Source organism: Periplaneta americana, chromosome 6 (genome assembly GCF_040183065.1).
Source record: "Periplaneta americana isolate PAMFEO1 chromosome 6, P.americana_PAMFEO1_priV1, whole genome shotgun sequence".
Classification (NCBI taxonomy): domain Eukaryota; kingdom Metazoa; phylum Arthropoda; class Insecta; order Blattodea; family Blattidae; genus Periplaneta; species Periplaneta americana.
In genome coordinates, this window is record NC_091122.1 from 46,397,795 (window position 1) to 46,416,841 (window position 19,047).

Sequence of the window (19,047 nt, forward strand, 5' to 3'; positions counted from 1 at the left end):
GCGTTTAATTTTACCGTGGTTCCAAAATAAAAAAGAAATAAGCGTTTAATTTTACTTACGTTCCAGATCCAACGCAGTGCGCATGTGCAGTAAATAAGAACGCCTGTATACAACGCTATTTGTGGACAGTCCTGCGAAACTTGTTGCCTACATACAGGAGGATTGCCATCAAGACTAGGTTCATTAATTTTTTCTTGTATGTGTAGTTCCAAAAGAAAAAGGAAATGGGCGTCTAATTTTACTAAGTTCCAGATACAACGCAGTGCGCATGTGCAGTAAATAAGACCGTCTGTACTGTTAGTGACTGGTAAATCCGACCCTAGAACTTGGAGAAGTTAGGGGTGAAAATTGCTCCCCATCCACCACACGCTTCAGTAGTGAGAGTCTGTCAGACTGTTTATGGTTGTCAGGTGGTCGGGTCCTCAGTCTTGCCTGCCTGCCTGCCTGCCTGTGTGTTGTACGTATTGAAAACATTTGGTCTGGTGATCTTTCGCTTTCGCGTTCTGTAATATATTACTAGCTCTTTAGTTTATTTTTTGTTAAAACAATTTACAATTTAGTTTAGTTAGTGTGTTCTTCTTTATAAAAAAAAAAGGTAAAGGTATCCCCGTAACATGCCATGAAGGCACTTGGGGGGCATGGAGGTAGAGCCCGATGCTTTCCATGACCTCGACACTAGAATGAGGTGGTGTGGTCGGCACCACGCTCTGACCGCCTTTTACCCCCGGGAAAGACCAGGTACTAAATTTTATAGGAGGCTGAGTGAGCCTCGGGGCCGTTCTGAAAGTTTGGCAACGAGAAAAAATCCTGTCACCACCTGGGATCGAACCCCGGACCTTCCAGTCCGTAGCCAGCTGCTCTACCAACTGAGCTACCCGGCCGCCGTTCTTCTTTATAATTGTTTCAATTTTTTAGTTATAATAAATGTCGTCTTGAACTTACTCATTCGGTGTTAACATCCGACTCCCTCTGCCTAGTTTGAAAGCGGGAACCTGATTTCAATGCAAAGTCTGATTTGATAATTACTGATGATGACGCGTAATGAACTTCTTCGTTACTTCAGCCCTTTGTCCATTTCTTAATGATTCGAGGGAGTCTCGCTATCCTTCGGCAGGTCGTACACAACTTCTTTCCTTGTCTTGTTTTATCCCCGCCTTAACCGACTCAACAAGCCAACGAGATGAAGGGGATGACATATCTCAGGACCAACATAGCATCTCTCACAAAACAGGACCATCGTGGAGAAGTTACAGGACACGTGCAAGACCTACCGAGTCCTGTGGCATAGAGATAAACTTCACCCCACGTCAGGAATGGAACCACGGACTGCCTAGCTGGGAAGCACACGCTGTCGTAACTACGGATCGTACACTTCTTTCTTGTGAACATTTATTGCTAGCTATTTTCACAACGCGACTTCTTAAAAGTATTATTTTATTCTAATTTTACAGCAAAGTGCTGGCTGGCACTTTCTCTTAATTTGCAGTTAGCTTATCGAAACAATTTTGAAATTACTGATGAGTGTGATTAACTCGCAATTTATTATAGAAGTATGTTAATTCATTTACAGCTGTTGAAAGGATTGCGACTGGATTGGCATAACGTTTTCCCGTTACTAATTAAACTACATCATAGCGAACTAGTATTTACTATTTAGCTGTAGTTATAGTCATTTTCAGAATACCCTCGGATCGCTTTAATGTGTATTTGCTATTCGAAATATTATATTTAGGACACTGCAGTCCAAGTTTCCAATAATGTTTTAATTACCATCCGTCACAAATGTTTGATGAAATAGTTAATTTCGGCGAACTAATGTACGCACTAATTTACCAAGGGTCTTAGAAATCTTTTCAAACTTATTTCCCTTCTGATTTTGTTGTCAGAAATATACAATGTGAATTCGTCCGTTCTTGCAATATGTCATTTCGGTTAATGTTTGAATTTCGGCATTTCTCGTGTGATTTAACTAAGTGTATCCAACCGTTCGTATAGGACTGTATTTTTAAACAGCGCCCTTTTTTTGTAACAGAAAATAACCAAGTAATATGTAATAGTAAGTAAAATATTTGAACAGGTTAATGTGTTCAGTTAATGGGATGGCTGTTATCAAATACAGCTAAAACGGTTTCTGAGGATAATATAATTGAGGCAACAGCATTATGATTCACCGGTGAGTTAAATGTTTTCTTTATCAATAGTAGCGGTAGCAGGGCAGTCCCTTCTCTACCCTCTACCACTATTTGTCACGTGTTTGTTGACAGCGTGCGGACTGTTAGAAGTGGAATGGGTGAAATTCGTTACAGGGCCGGATTTACCAGTCACCAACAATACACAACGCTATTTTTGAACAGTCCTGCGAAACTTGTTGTCTACATACAGGAGGATTGCCTCAAGACTAGGTTCATTACTTTTTCCTGGTACTGTATGTATGTATGTATGTATGTATGTATGTATGTATGTATGTATGTATGTATGTATGTATGTATGTATGTATGTATGCATGTAGACTATGTATTTTTTATTTATTTTTATTTTATTTTATTGGGTTATTTTACGACGCTGTATCAACATCTAGGTTACTTAGCGTCTGAACGAAATGAAGGTGATAATCCCGGTGAAATGAGTCCGGGGTCCAGCACCGAAAGTTACCCAGCATTTACTCGTATTGGGTTGAGGGAAAACCACGGAAAAAAACCTCAACCAGGTAACTTGCCCCCACCGGGATTCGAACCCGGGCCACCTGGTTTTTGCGGCCAGACGCGCTGACCGTTACTCCACGGGTGTGGACTAGACTATGTATGTATGTATGTATGTATGTATGTATGTATGTATGTAGTACCCTAGATCATATATGTAACAGATAGGTCATCGCTATGTTAAAATCGTTTGCACTTTGAAGAGAACAACCGCCAGGATCGCCACCCGTCCGCCGTAAACGAACACGAGATGGCACTACAGTCGCTAATGCAATTCAAATGGGAATTATGAAGTGACTCCTTATGTATCAACTAGATGGCAGCGTAGTAAACCCGACAAAAGTTGTTAACGTCAAAGTCTATAAGGCCGAACTATCTGGAGTATATATGATCTAGGGTAGTACGTACGTACGTGTACGGGGGCCGGGCCGTACAGAAAGGAGGTTTAAGTTTTCCTGTGGCCGTTTACAGGAAGAAAACACAATTTTATTGAACAGATAGAATAATTTTATTCTTTGACAGTCGTCTGCATCTCTCTGTTCATCCCACGGTATGACAAATGTCCCAATTGAAATATATTGAAAAATGGCGCAACAATTGTTGTTAACTGTTCCAATAAATCTTTCCATGAAATTGTGTTTTCTCTCTGTAAACGGCTCCAGAGAAACTTACTTCCTAGACATGCCTCGTATGTCACCATGCATGCATTTATGCACTACTTAGGTATGCATTTATGCAACTTTTCCAATGGACTAACGAATGGAACCAATCCAATCCTGGAAGATAAAGTTAACAATAATGGTAGTAGTAATGATGGCAATACGATTTCACGCTACTCTGATGTGGTATGTACCGTGAACTCTGTGCTCCTCACAAGACTTTTCTCCAAACGTCGTACACTCGCCCAAGGGGTCAATGATATTCAAATTACGCAGGGCTGCGTTGCGTGTCGCATTGTGCGTGCGTGGGGTTGGTGGAACAGCATTTAAATATATGATGCGTGACGTTTCCATTTCCTGCCTCGGCGCTCCTTGCTCTTTGTGAAGTCAATGCAAGGCCTCGCAGCACACCTGCCGCACCGAACACGTTCTGCGTGAGGCAGGTCCGTGCGTGGATCTTAACCCTCTTACTACTACTGTTTCGCTTTTACTTCATAACTACGCGGGGTTTTTCTTTATTCAATGCAGATGGATGCACATCAAGCTCTTGCAACTGCACCGACCTCGAGCCATTCCTTAATTTCTTTTACTCTATGTTTCCTCCGGCATCTATGATGTTTTATCATCGTCGTGTTTCTGTTTGAACACTTTAAACTTTAAACTTCTCTTTCTATCGATTATAACGAGCGTTCGTACATGAAGTTACTGGAAAGAAAATTATAAAAGTGTAAAGATGGATTTGGAGTATGTTTTGTATACCCCCAATGATTTCATAAATCTTGTTATTATTGTGAATATTCATCCTTATGTTTCTGTCATTATCATAAATCATATCATTATTGTCAATATTCATCCTCGTATTTCTGTCATTATCATAAATCTTATCATTATTGTCAATATTCATCCTCGTATTTCTGCCATTATCATACATCTTGTCATTATTGCCAATATTCATCCTCGTGTAATTATCATAAATCTTGTCATTATTGTCAATATTCATCCTCGTGTTTCTATCATTATCATAAATCTTATCATTATTGTCAATATTTATCCTCGTGTTTCTGTCATTATACACAATATTCATCCCCGTGTTTCTGTCATTATCATAACTCTTGTCATTATTGTTAATATTCATCCTCGTGTTTCTGTCTCATAAATCTTGTCATTAAATTCATCCCCGTATTTCTGTCATTATCATACATCGTGTCATTATTGTCAATATTCATCCTCGTGTAATTATCATAAATCTTGTCATTATTGTCAATATTCATCCTCGTGTTTCTATCATTATCATAAATCTTATCATTATTGTCAATATTCATCCTCGTGTTTCTGTCATTATACACAATATTCATCCTCGTGTTTCTGTCACTATCATAAATCTTGTCATTATTGTTAATATTCATCCTCGTGTTTCTGTCTCATAAATCTTGTCATTAAATTCATCCCCGTGTTTCTGTCATTATCATACATCGTGTCATTATTGTCAATATTCATCCTCGTGTAATTATCATAAATCTTGTCATTATTGTCAATATTCATCCTCGTGTTTCTATCATTATCATAAATCTTATCATTATTGTCAATATTCATCCTCGTGTTTCTGTCATCATAAATCTTGTCAATATTGTCAATATTCATCCTCGTGTTTCTGTCACTATCATAAATCTTGTCATTATTGTCAATATTCATCCTCGTGTTTCTGTCATTATTATAAATCTTGTCAATATTGTTAATATCCATCCTCATGTTTCTGTCATTATCATAAATCTTGTCAATATTCATCCTCGTGTTTCCGTCATTATCATAAATCTTGTCAATATTGTTAATATCCATCCTCATGTTTCTGTCATTATCATAAATCTTGTCAATATTGTCAATAATCATCCTCGTGTTTCCGTCATTATCATAAATCTTGTCAATATTGTCAATATTCATCCTCGTGTTTTCGTCATTATCATAAATCTTGTCAATATTGTCAATATTCATCCTCGTGTTTTCGTCATTATCATAAATCTTGTCAATATTGTTAATATCCATCCTCATGTTTCTGTCATTATCATAAATCTTGTCAATATTGTCAATAATCATCCTCGTGTTTCTGTCATTATCATAAATCTTGTCAATATTGTCAATATTCATCCTCGTGTTTCCGTCATTATCATAAATCTTGTCAATATTGTTAATATCCATCCTCATGTTTCTGTCATTATCATAAATCTTGTCAATATTGTCAATAATCATCCTCGTGTTTCCGTCATTATCATAAATCTTGTCAATATTGTCAATATTCATCCTCGTGTTTCCGTCATTATCATATATCTTGTCAATATTGTTAATATCCATCCTCATGTTTCCGTCATTATCATAAATCTTGTCAATATTGTCAATATTCATCCTCGTGTTTCCGTCATTATCATATATCTTGTCAATATTGTTAATATCCATCCTCATGTTTCTGTCATTATCATAAATCTTGTCAATATTGTCAATAATCATCCTCGTGTTTCCGTCATTATCATAAATCTTGTCAATATTGTCAATATTCATCCTCGTGTTTCCGTCATTATCATAAATCTTGTCAATATTGTCAATATTCATCCTCGTGTTTCCGTCATTATCATAAATCTTGTCAATATTGTCAATATTCATCCTCGTGTTTCCGTCATTATCATATATCTTGTCAATATTGTCAATATTCATCCTCGTGTTTCCGTCATTATCATAAATCTTGTCAATATTGTTAATATCCATCCTCGTGTTTCTGTCATTATCATAAATCTTGTCAATATTGTCAATAATCATCCTCGTGTTTCCGTCATTATCATAAATCTTGTCAATATTGTCAATATTCATCCTCGTGTTTCCGTCATTATCATAAATCTTGTCAATATTGTCAATATTCATCCTCGTGTTTCCGTCATTATCATAAATCTTGTCAATATTGTCAATATTCATCCTCGTGTTTCCGTCATTATCATATATCTTGTCAATATTGTCAATATTCATCCTCGTGTTTCCGTCATTATCATAAATCTTGTCAATATTGTTAATATCCATCCTCGTGTTTCTGTCATTATCATAAATCTTGTCATTATTGTCAATATTCATCCTCGTGTTTCTGTCATTATTATAAATCTTGTCAATATTGTTAATATCCATCCTCATGTTTCTGTCATTATCATAAATCTTGTCATTATTGTCAATATCCATCTTCGTCTTTGTCATTATCATAAATCTTGTCATTATTGCCAATATCCATCCTCGTGTTTCTGTCATTATCACAAATCTTGTCATTATTGTCAATATTCATCCTCTTGTTTCTGTTATGATAAATCTTGTCATTATTGTCAATATTCATCCTCGTGCAGAAATGTGTTATTTTAAGGATGCGTTCTAATATTCCTTAATTTCAGATGACCGAAAAGTGTATAATACTATCAGTTATTGAGAACTACAGTATTTCAAAGTTTGTTCATTTGTTATAATTCTTGGGTCTGACTTCTGCAGGTTAGAAAGTTCGGTTAAACGATCAGAAAATTTAAATCAGATATCAATGGACAGTGTACGTTTCTTGTTCTTTCGACATAAAACTGTGACACAGCGGTATAGCGAAGTTTTGCTCACTTAGCAGTAATAAGAGTTAGGCCTACCTCGCTGGCGACTGCGAGTGCGGGAGTGCGAGGCCGGCCCGGGACTGTGGCGGTGAGGCACCCGCAAGTGGCCCAGTATGTGCACCAGCTCGTACTGGGTGATCTCGCTGCGCGACACCGCGCGCTGGCTGAGGCGCAGGTAGAAGGAGCGCCGCTGTTTGTCGGGCGGCGGGTCGGGCCCCATTAGAGCCGGCACGGACGACGTGGAGGACGAGGGCTGCTGAGGCGACGGCGAGCTAAGCGACGACGAACTTGACGCGTCACCAGAGCTGCTGCTGTCGTCTCCACCTGACAGCTGACCTGTGACAGGGCATACAAACATCTGGATGAAGCATCTTATGGTAATCGTTGAATTATTATTATTATTATTATTATTATTATTATTATTATTATTATGATCATCATCATCATCCTTGCATGTATTGGGCTTAGTGGCCCGTTACGGTCTCTTGCCAACGCTTGAGCGGTCTGCCCAAGGATCTCTTGCCCACAGGATGGTAATTTAAAATTTGGCGTGGAATTCTAGAACGAGGCATTCTGATGACATGTGATCTCCAGTTTTGTCTGTATTTCTGTAGGTATTCAATCTGCAGTTCTTTCATAATGCAGTTATGGGGTTTCTGAGGTTAGGAGCTGAATATCTCCTCCGGACCACCAGAGAGAGATTGATATAAAAATATGTATCTATAATTTAATAATAGTCATAAATCAGGAAAAAAATATTATGTGAATTTGTACTACGAACTCCAAAAAATGTTGCTGAACTATGAACAAAGAGGATGTACGGATGTTGGAAGACCTAGAACAAAATCGAAACAGGCCAGATGAAGAGAACAATAACTGGATCCAATGATCGTTGACTTTAACTACGTTCCACAAACTAAAACCGATCCCCCCACTAAATAGTTGGAATTCCAGGACAATAATGACCTACTTGAGAGTAAAGGACTCGTACGAGTATTATCTTCTCATCCCCACGTGATATGTGAGATGTGCAGTACATAATATGTGTCGGAAGAATTGATGTCGGTACTAACATTTTCACTCAATAGATCTAATACAAAAGATTTTTAATTTGACTATCTCCACGTTAAAAATCACGTCATAATTTTTCAGCTAATGCAAAAGTTTCAACTCAACAACTTCAATTCATACTTTTCGTTTCGCTACGTTCAAAAATTAAAAGCTATTAAGATGTAACACTTATTTTTGATATCGTTACGAGATATTGGTGAGCGTTATAGGGTCTTTGGCCCACTACGTTTCGTCCACTGACATTTGTCCATTTCATGATTCGTCCATTAAGTTTTGTCCATCGGTCATTTAGTCCATTTTCGTGCTTCGTCCATTATGTTTTCGTCCACTGACCATTTCGTCCACTATGGCAAAAAATATAGATGACATGAAACATAATTCATTTGGTGAAAAGTAATTTATTTAAATTTAAATATGTTGTTGAATGTACATACTGTTTGTATTACAAACATGATTAATCAACATTTTCTTCTTCCTGAAGAACTTCAGCAGGGTTAATTTTTAAACTATATGAAACTCCTCTCAGATATGGACGTCACTTTCTTGTCGAAACTGAACTAAGACTGTCAATGCATAGCTTAAGAGCTATAGAATGTACATACAGAGTTATATGACATTGACGCTGATAGTCATTGTCCAGTAATGATCGGAAAATCACAGTTAAGCTTCGAGCGCTAAGCATTTCAAACTTTCAATTGCTCTTTTCCTGCAAAATGTATTCCAAATGACATCCATCATTCTTGCACTGGACTCTTCATATGTTTCCAGCCTGCCGTCTTTCTTGTAGTCTTCATGCCGTATAACCATTTCCCTGATGCGTCCATGATTATTGACATATGTCTGACTTAATGGTGCATGGACTCGCGTACGTCCTCCCAACAGTTGAGTAATCACCTGCTCATTTGATTCCTGTTCATCCAGCAAGACTTCCAAAACTTCCAAATGCTGGGATGATGAACAACCATGACTTTTAAAATTTACTATGCCAACCTTCGACGGCATTGTTAAGCCTCTGTTCCTCATTCAGGTGGGAAACACAAATACGTATGTATTCTAAGATGGACGAAAGGTTATGGACATAAAAGGGGACAATGTATGGATGGACGTAAATTGTATGGACCAATCGATTGTGGACAAGAGAACGTGGACGAAAGTGAGTGGACGAAAGGTAATGGACGAAACAAATTGTGGACAAAAGGTACTGGACGGAAGGCCGGCAAACCTTGGTGACTTACCGTGCCGAATACAGAGATAAAAAGAGGAAGCGAAAAGGATATTCTAATCTCACGGCCAGTTACAAACTTTCAAGTCCACTTGATTGACTCTCTGTTACAGAGAGGGGGAAAAGTTGTACTGTCGAACATCACTACATAAACGATTGTCTGTGGAGAATATTCCGCGATAAAAAATAATGTATTAAAATTCTTGGCCCATGTCCCGATTGTCCACTGATTTTTCATACAGTATCCAAATATCAATGCCACAATTCAAACGCGTGTGATGACAGTTCTCTTTCCACTATTTCATCAGCAAAGAGCACTGGTAATCCTTGACACAGGTTCTTGTCTTTAACAGTCGCAGTTTCTTGCCGTTCTTCTTTCAGCTCACACCACACATTCACCTGGAGGATTCGCATCTCCTGAACACATTCACAGGCTTGATGTGAAGAGAGATTACGATACAAGCCAAGAGATGAGAACGGTAATATGTAATGGGAACGTTAACTCGTACAGGAATAAATGAAAGAAAATATGGCGTGATACTGTAGGATCCCTAAAGGAAGCCTATGGAAACAAGAAATCTATGCACATCAAAGAAGCGACAGGCGGAAGTGTGTGAGGCAGCTCGATATGAAGGAGGATAAAGAAGTGAAGAAAAAGAATGGAAAGGCAAGGGAGCAGAGAAAAGCAAAGGAAAGAAATAGAAAGGTAACAGGAAAGGAATAAGAACGAGGAGAGAAAAGGAGGAAGATGGCGGAAGACAAGAGAAAAAGGACGAAGAGAAAAATGGGAAAATAAGGAGGAAAAGAAGCAGCAGCAGAGAATAAGGACGAGAAAGAGAAGAGGGACATAATAAGGACGAAGAAGAGAAAAATGAGAAAATAAGGAGGAAAAGAAGCAGCAGAGAATAAGGACGAGAAAGAGAAGAGGAAGAGTATAAGGACGGTGAAGAGAAGAGGGATATAATAAGGGCGATGAAGAGAAGAGGAAGAGAATAAGAAAGAGAAGAGAAAGGGTATAAGGAAGAGAAAGAGAAGAGGAAGGGTATAAGGACAAGAAAAAGAAGAGGAAGGGTATAAGGATGAGGAAGAAAACGAGGACGAGAAATAGAAGAGAGAGAGAACAAGAACGAGGAAGAGGAAGGGGATAAGGACGAGGAAGAGAAAAGAGAGATAAGGACGAGGAAGATAAGAGGAAGATAATAAGGACGAGGAAGAGAAGAGGAAGATAATAAAGACGAGGAAAAGGAGAGCGACAAGGACGAGGAAGAGAAGAGGACGATAAGGACGAGGAAGAGAAGAGAGATAAGGACGAGGAAGAGAAGAGGAAGATAATAAGGACGAGGAAGAGGAGAGATAAGGACGAGGAAGAGAAGAGAAAGATAAGGACGAGGAAGATAAGAGGAAGATAACAAGGACGAGGAAGAGAAGAGGAAGATGATAAAGACGAGGAAGAGAAGAGAGCGATAAGGACGAGGAAGAGAAGAGGAAGATAATAAGGACGAGGAAGAGAAGAGGAAGATAATAAAGACGAGGAAGAGGAGAGCGACAAGGACGAGGAAGAGAAGAGGAAGATAAGAACGAGGAAGAGAAGAGAGATAAGGACGAGGAAGAGAAGAGGAAGATGAGGAAGAGAAGAGAGAGATAAGGACGAGGAAGATAAGAGGAAGATAACAAGGACGGGGAAGAGAAGAGGAAGATAATAAAGACGAGGAAGAGAAGAGATAAGAACGAGGAAGAGAAGAGAGAGATAAGGACGAGGAAGAGAAGAGGAAGATAATAAAGAAGAGGAAGAGAAGAGAGCGATAAGGACGAGGAAGAGAAGAGGAAGATAATAAGGACGAGGAAGAGAAGAGGAAGATAATAAGGACGAGGAAGAGAAGAGATAAGAACGAGGAAGAGAAGAGTAAGATAATAAGGACGAGGAAGAGAAGAGAGATAAGGACGAGGAAAAGAAGAGGGAGATCAGGACGAGGAAGAGAAGAGAGATAAGGACGAGGAAGATAACAAGGACGAGGAAGAGAAGAAGATAATAAAGACGAGGAAGAGAAGAGGAAGATAATAAGGACGAGGAAGAGAAGAGAGATAAGGACGAGGAAGAGAAGAGGGACATCAGAAGAGAAGAGAGAGATAAGGACGAGGAAGATAACAAGGAAGAGAAGAAGAAGATAATAAAGACGAGGAAGAGAAGAGGAAGATAATAAGGACGAGGAAGAGAAGAGAGATAAGGACGAGGAAGAGAAAAGAGAGCTAAGGACGAGGAAGATAAGAGGAAGATAACAAGTACGAGAAAGAGAAGAGGAAGATAATAAAGACGAGGAAGAGAAGAGAGCGATAAGGACGAGGAAGAGAAGAGGAAGATAATAGTGACGAGGAAGAGAAGAGAGAGATAAGGACGAGGAAGATAAGAGGAAGATAATAAGGGTGAGGGAGTGAAGAGGAAGATAATAAGGACGAGGAAGAGAAGAGAGAGATAAGGACGAGGAAGATAAGGACGAGGAAGAGAAGAAAGACATAAGGACGAGGAAGATAACAAGGACGGGGAAGAGAAGATAATAAAGACGAGGAAGAAAAGAGAGCGATAAGGACGAGGAAGAGAAGAGGAAGATAATAATGACGAGGAAGAGAAGAGAGATAAGAACGAGTAAGAGAAGAGGAAGATAATAAGGACGAGGAAGAGAAGAGAGATAAGAAGAGGAAGATAATAAGGACGAGGAAGAGAAGAGAGAGATAAGGAAGAGGAAGATAATAAGGACGAGGAAGAGCAGACAGAGATAAGGACAAGGAAGGTAAGAGGAAGATAATAAGGACGAGGAAGAGAAGAGGAAGATAATAAGGACGAGGAAGAGAAGAGGAAGATAATAAAGACGAGGGAGAGAAGAGAGCGATAAGGGCGAGGAAGAGAAGAGAGAGATAAGGACGAGGAAGAGAAGAGAGAGATAAGGACGAGGAAGATAACAAGGACGGGGAAGAGAAGATAATAAAGACGAGGAAGAGAAGAGAGCGATAAGGACGAGGAAGAGAATAGGAAGATAATAATGACGAGGAAGAGAAGAGAGATAAGGACGAGGAAGGGAAGAGAGATAAGGACGAGGAAGAGAAGAGAGAGATAAGGAAGAGGAAGATAATAAGGACGAGGAAGAGCAGGCAGAGATAAGGACAAGGAAGATAAGAGAAAGATAATAAGGACGAGGAAGAGAAGAGGAAGATAATAAGGACGAAGAAGAGAAGAGAGATAAGGACGAGGAAGAGAAGAGGAAGATAAGGACGAGGAAGAGAAAAGGGAGATAAGGACGAGGAAGAGAAAAGAGAGATAAGGACGAGGAAGATAATAAGTACGAGGAAAGAGATAGATAAGGACGAGGAAGAGACGAGGGAGATATTAAGGACGAGGAAGAGAAGAGACAAAGGACGAAGAAGAGACGAGGGAGAGAATAAGTACGAGGAAGAGAAGAGGGAAATGTATACTTCGGTACATCATAATAATATATGAAGTACCACAGTTTGTACTTAATTAATTAACAAAACGAAAACTTTAAAAGTTATGAGCAAATTTTCAGGTTCTTGGAACATTATCTTCGAAAAGACAAAATTCAAAACAACTACTGTATCAGGAAGGCCACGATTTTCTATGGCAAGAAAACAACATAGCATTTAACAGTTTGTTATTAAAAGACGTTGCAACTTGTTTTCAAGTGATGAATATGTGGGTATGATCCTTATTTATGGCGTGCTTCCTCTTTCTACAAAAATGTATATAACATACATTTATGAGAATAATACTTAGCTGTTGCATTACACCTTCAACATCACAGCAGATGGATTAGTATATTTTCCATATATTGTTTCGTTCATCTAAGGCAGTGCCCAACCTGTGGTCCGCGGACCCAGGGGTATTGATTTATTAACATTAAAACGAAAAGAATATTTTACTTCCAACAATTAAAAAAATGGGTGCAAAAGGGTTTTACAAAAAAATATTTGTCCGTCAATGAAGAAGATAAGCTGATTGTTATTATCTTCTACCTCGAACTTAAAAATCGTGTTTCCCACAACGACCTTGTTGCAATCTTATCTGCATTCACCCATGTTTTCCGATCTACAACACAACACATAAAAGTCATTTGCATCAACATACTTGTGTCCAGTGTACATTTTCTGTTGGTATCCACGAAGAATTGATTGATATAGATGTAAATTTTTATGTTCAGCTACACTTACGATTTAAGAGTATTGAACCAGACTTGTCAAAACTGCCAGATACAAGACAATATCTGATATCTCAAGAACATCCTTACGGCAAGTTTTTTGTTTAATCAACTGTCCGAAGACAGGTCTGCACCTCTCAAGTGATACCAAGAAGGCACCACTCATAAGGAAAATAGGCCAGGAGATAATGAGATAGGGTGGCCAGTTCCTTTATCCCTCCATTGCATACATCACCGACTAGCTACATTTTACACTAGTCGGACTTCAGATGCATACAAACAATCGTTCTTCCTATGACCCTAGATTCATATATGTAACAGATATGTCGGGCTTATAGGCTTCGAGGTTAACAACTTTTGTCAGGTTTACTACGCTGCCATTTAGTTGTTACATAAGGAGTCACGTCATAATTCCTATTTGAACTGCATTAGCGACTGTGCTGCCATCTCGTGTTCGTTTACTGCGGACGGGTGGCGATCCTGGCGGTTGTTCTCTTCAAAGGGCTGCCGATTTTAACGTAGCGACGAGTTATCTGTTACATATATGATCTAGGCTATGACACATATCGTCAAGTGAGATGTACTGCCTGATAATATACGGCAAGTTTAAGAAGCTAATTTGACTTTTTTCAGGAAAGCGTAATATCTTTGTATTTATGTGTTTTCAGGTAGAAACTGTATTCAAAAGCTAAAACTAAAATTTAATACCGTTTCCAAATCATTAAGGCTACTTAATTCACTACATTATGAAAATATGTAATGAGAAGAATGCATTTATGGGCCTTACTTACTTACAAATGGCTTTTAAGGAACCCGCAGGTTCATTGCCGCCCTCACATAAACCCGCCATCGGTCCCTATCCTGTGCAAGATTAATCCAGTCTCTATCATCATATCCCACCTCCCTCAAATCCATTTTAATATTATCCTCCCATCTACGTCTCGACCTCCCCAAAGGTCTTATTCCCTCCGGTCTCCTAACTAACACTCTATATCAGCGGTCCTCAGTACAGAGCACCCTGGGGCTAGTGTCTCTTACCCGCGGAAATCACAGTGCACCATGGTGCACTCGTAGCTGCTAGCGGGTATGCTCTCTACCTCTTCCTGCTGCACGACGGTGCACACGGGACGGCACCGTTTACCCTTTGCACATTTCAGCAAGTGCTGACAACCACTGCTCTATATGCATTTCTGGATTCGCCTATACGTGCTACATGCCCTGCCCATTCCAAACGTCTGGATTTAATGTACCTAATTATGCCAGGTGAAGAATACAATGCGTGCAGTTCTGCGTTATGTAACTTTCTCCATTCTTCTGTTACTTCATCCCTCTTAGCCCCAAATATTTTCCTAAGCACCTTATTCTCAAATAATCTTAATCTCTGTTCCTCTCTCAAAGTGAGAGTCCAAATTTCACAACCATACAGAACAACCGGTAATATAACTGTTTTATAAATTCTAACCTTAAGATTTTTTGACAGCAGACTAGATGATAAAAGCTTTTCAATCGAATAATAACAGGCATTTCCCATATTTATTCTGCGTTTAATTTTCTCCCGAGTGTCTTACGGGCGCAGTCAAATTGAAGTTATAATTGTGATCGAGTTTAATAATTTAATTTAATTTAGATATGACTTGTATTATTATTATTATTATTATTATTATTATTATTATTATTATTATTATTATATAATTATTTTATTGTTAGGAAGATAAAAAGAATTGTCATTGTATTATATTAATTATGTATTATATTGTATTGTATTGCTTTGTATTGTATTAATTATGTTATATTCATAGCAAAGTAGTAATTTTCTATCATACTGGTTGAGTGGAAGAGAAGGCCAAATGGCCTTAACTCTGCCAGTTAAAATAAATCATTATTATTATTATTATTATTATTATTATTATTATTATTATTATTATTATTATTATTATTATTATTGTTACTCCTAGACATTTGAATTTTTCCACCTCTTCGAAGAATAAATCTCCAATTTTTATATTTCCATTTCGTACAAAATTCTGGTCACGAGACATATCACATACTTTGTCTTTTCGGGATATACTTCCAAACCTATCGCTTTACTTTCTGCAAGTAAAATTCCCGCGTTTTTCCTAATCGTCTGTGGATTTTCTCCTAACATATTCAAGACATTCGCAAAGACAAGAAGCTGATATAACCCGTTCAATTCCAAACCCTCTCTGTCATCCTGAACTATTTATGGGCCTAAATCATGCAAAACATTTTGGGGGTCCGCCAAAATGACGTAGGAACTTTAAGGGGTTCGTGATACCAACGGTTGGGAACCACTGATCTAAGGATCACGTCTCCCGCTGTTCAATTATATTTCTTGTTCAGAATTCCTGTTTCACTGTCAAGAAATAAAACGATGGCTTCAACAACGCTTCCTTTCTTATTTTACGGCGCAAAGTCCTTTTCCTCAGTATGCTGCATATGTGTGTCTGAATTTAAGATTTAGTTGCATAAGTCTACTCGTCACGTGTGACATCGTGACCTACATAGATAACGTGAGAAACTTCCTCGATCGCTGCATTATCTACTAGAATTCTTGTACTGATAGGGTACACTCCTCCTCCTATATGTGTTTATGTATCAGGATTCCCACATTTCTTAAAGAATAAAACGGTGCACACATAAAATTATGAGCACAACAATGCTTCAACCACATTAAATATGGATAACTGGCATTGCTGGCTTAACAACTGTACGCAATAAGAATATCGCGTCTCCTGCCTGACTCGAGTACAGAGACAGTGAATTGTAACGTGGGCTATTTTCCATATTTCAGATACATCAATGTGAGTTAAAACCGTAAGTATTTTGAAAGAAACTCACATAAAGCAATGCACTTACATTCGCTAAAACAATAGTTACTGTACAGCTGACGCCAGAGTTTTTGGCGTGTGTCCTAGATATATAGTGCCCAACTTGTGAACATGTTACTAGTGCAGCTGAGAATGGTAGCACTTCCTATACACGTCACATCAGCCATTTGCCAAACACAGTTGTCAGACTGACTGCGGCAAATGTAAAACACTAGCACTTAACGTTCCCAATACTTATTTCACACGCCAAAAACGGTGACTGGGACTGTAATAATAGATCTTAACACAACAACCGAACTATTAGGCCTACTCTCATTCGTCTAAAGATACTTGATGAATTAGGAATTAATTATTTTAACTGACAAAGCTTTGGTCTTTTCCTTTCGTAACATGTTGGTGCATATGTCTAATACCATGATGGACTAAAAAATTGATTTTCAGACAAAATAAAATATTATCAATTTCAAAAATGAAAAAATACTGATATGAATGAATGAATGAATGAATAAATGGATGGATTGAATGAATGTGGAAATAGAATGTAGGGTAGACCAGGGTAATTGTAAACACTTTTGACTGATTTCCAATATATTTCAACATTACACAACCCTCAGTAACGGCAAGCATGAAAAGAAACATTGTGTTATTTTTTGGAACTTTATTTTCTCTAAAAATGGGTTTGAAATAATAAGGTTGACTTTTTTCATCTTTTAATTGCTAGTTTACATTTACCCCTTTGATAGGGGGGTAATTGTAAACACTAATTTTCGCACGGCCTATGAGACACAACATTTTTTGTTCTGTTTCCGAAGAATGAGCTGTACTCCTTCCAACTCCAATTTTGGTCACTGGTACATTTTGTCCCTTTAACCTATGATATAAGATGATATAGGAACTCAATACATCTCCTGAGCTTCACGATAACTGTAGTTATCATTTTTCACATCTGTGACAACCCTCTCTAAATCCTCCAAAGTGTAGTTGGGTGGGGGTCTCTTTCTAATATAATTTCTTGATATTTTGATTACTGAAAAGTACGAAATCTAACCATAGTAAAACATGTTTACAATTACCCCCAAGCAGTTAAAACTGTGGGGAAAATGTAAGCATGTCATAATTTAAAGAACTAAGGTCATGGGAAATCTCAAAACCATTGTAATAAATGTTAACTACTATACATTACGAGGAGCTACGCAACCGTACCGGCATGAAAGACGTCCTAAACACCGCCGAAAGCCTGAAGTGGAAATGGGGAGGGCACGTGGTAAGGATGGACCACAGAAGATGGACGCACAGACTGGCATTGTGGGATCCCAGGATCGGCAGAAGAAGAGTGGGACGCCAGACAACTAGATGGGCCGATATCTTCAAGAAGAAGCCGGGATCACGACAGCTATGGAGAGTTCTAGAAGAAACCGTCCTCAGTGTGTAGTGTGGTGCGAATAGGGAGCTTACAAGTGAATATAGTGTCTGTATACATAGAAACGAAGTAGTGCAGCCAAGTTCGATATCACTCCTTAGGACCAGCTCACCTAACGAGTGAAGTCTACCGAGCCAAGCCCTGTTTCAATCAGGAGGCTCTTGCCCTTACGGGATCTAGCAGGCTAAATTTATTTATTTATTTACTATACATTACTCATAAAAACAACATACAGTATTCTTAAAAAATAGCACTACGTTTACTTACAATGCCAAAAATGAAAGTGAAGCAAAATTCTTTCTCAACTTTTTTTTGTACACTCTTACAAAACATGCGTTCAAACTAAGCAGTTACTCCTATTTGGCGCCAAACTGCTTTGTAGGTTAGCCAACATGTTAATTTAAATATTCCCCGAATTAAAATTTTTATATTGACAGTTTTGTATTTCTCACAGCATTTGTTTACATTTACCCTCGTCTACCCTAGGCTCCAAGCCAGTTGGCCACTTGCTTCATCCGATATTTTCCATTACATATGAAGGAACATTGGAGAATTATGAAGGGGAAAGCCGAAAATGCGAAAAGCCTAAGCAGCGAGTGGGGAATGGGAGCGCCGCAGTCCTCGCAAGAGAAGCGATCCGAACCCTTGCGCTGTGCGAGTGACTTTCGAATAAGCTCGCCATAGAGTACCGAAGACGACATGCGTAAGACAAGGCTCCGATTTTAGAAGATTTTAATTCAGAAAATGTCGAAATTTCAGTGTGAGAGAGATGAAGATACGTGGCCCTTTTCTTTTAGGGTTCATCCCAACATTTGTAACCGTTTCCTTTGCCCACCACAAATACGATTACGAATTGGACGGAAATCGAACGCGGACCGCTCGAACACAAGACCAGCGCACTAGTGTTGAACCACAGACAGACCTACGGTTTAATTGGAGAAACAGACAACTGACGCAACACTATTGCAGTGATTTTTTATGTTGTTAAAATGATCCGATCGTGAGCAACATGTGTCATTAGTAGGGGGCGGATGTTGATGAAAAGTCATCTTATTTTTCACATTAGGACGATGCCTACAAATCCTTTCTATGTTAATATCAACGTAAAAAAGTAATTTTTATATTGCATTTTTTTACGTTTTTGAAACAATACGTCATTTTTCACATTTTTTCGGCATATTTTGGTTATTTTTAATATTCTGAAGAACTTTTAGATCATTCTGAATGCATTTTACTTCCTTCTTTGCATATAGGCCTGTTAAATCTTTTTCTAAGCAAACAGATCAGTGAGTAGGCCCTACTAGT

General features: G+C 38.5%; 1 protein-coding gene across 2 annotated transcripts in view; it reads right to left on the reverse strand.

Moving 5' to 3' along the window:
• Positions 1-19,047, reverse strand: part of LOC138701302 (aryl hydrocarbon receptor nuclear translocator homolog) — an 824,740-nt gene that overhangs the window by 96,680 nt on the left and 709,013 nt on the right. For both annotated transcript variants that reach the window (XM_069828046.1, XM_069828047.1), the window contains one exon: positions 7,012-7,311. In XM_069828046.1, coding sequence (XP_069684147.1) covers positions 7,012-7,311 — 300 coding nt within the window. The remainder of the gene's footprint in view (positions 1-7,011; positions 7,312-19,047) is intronic.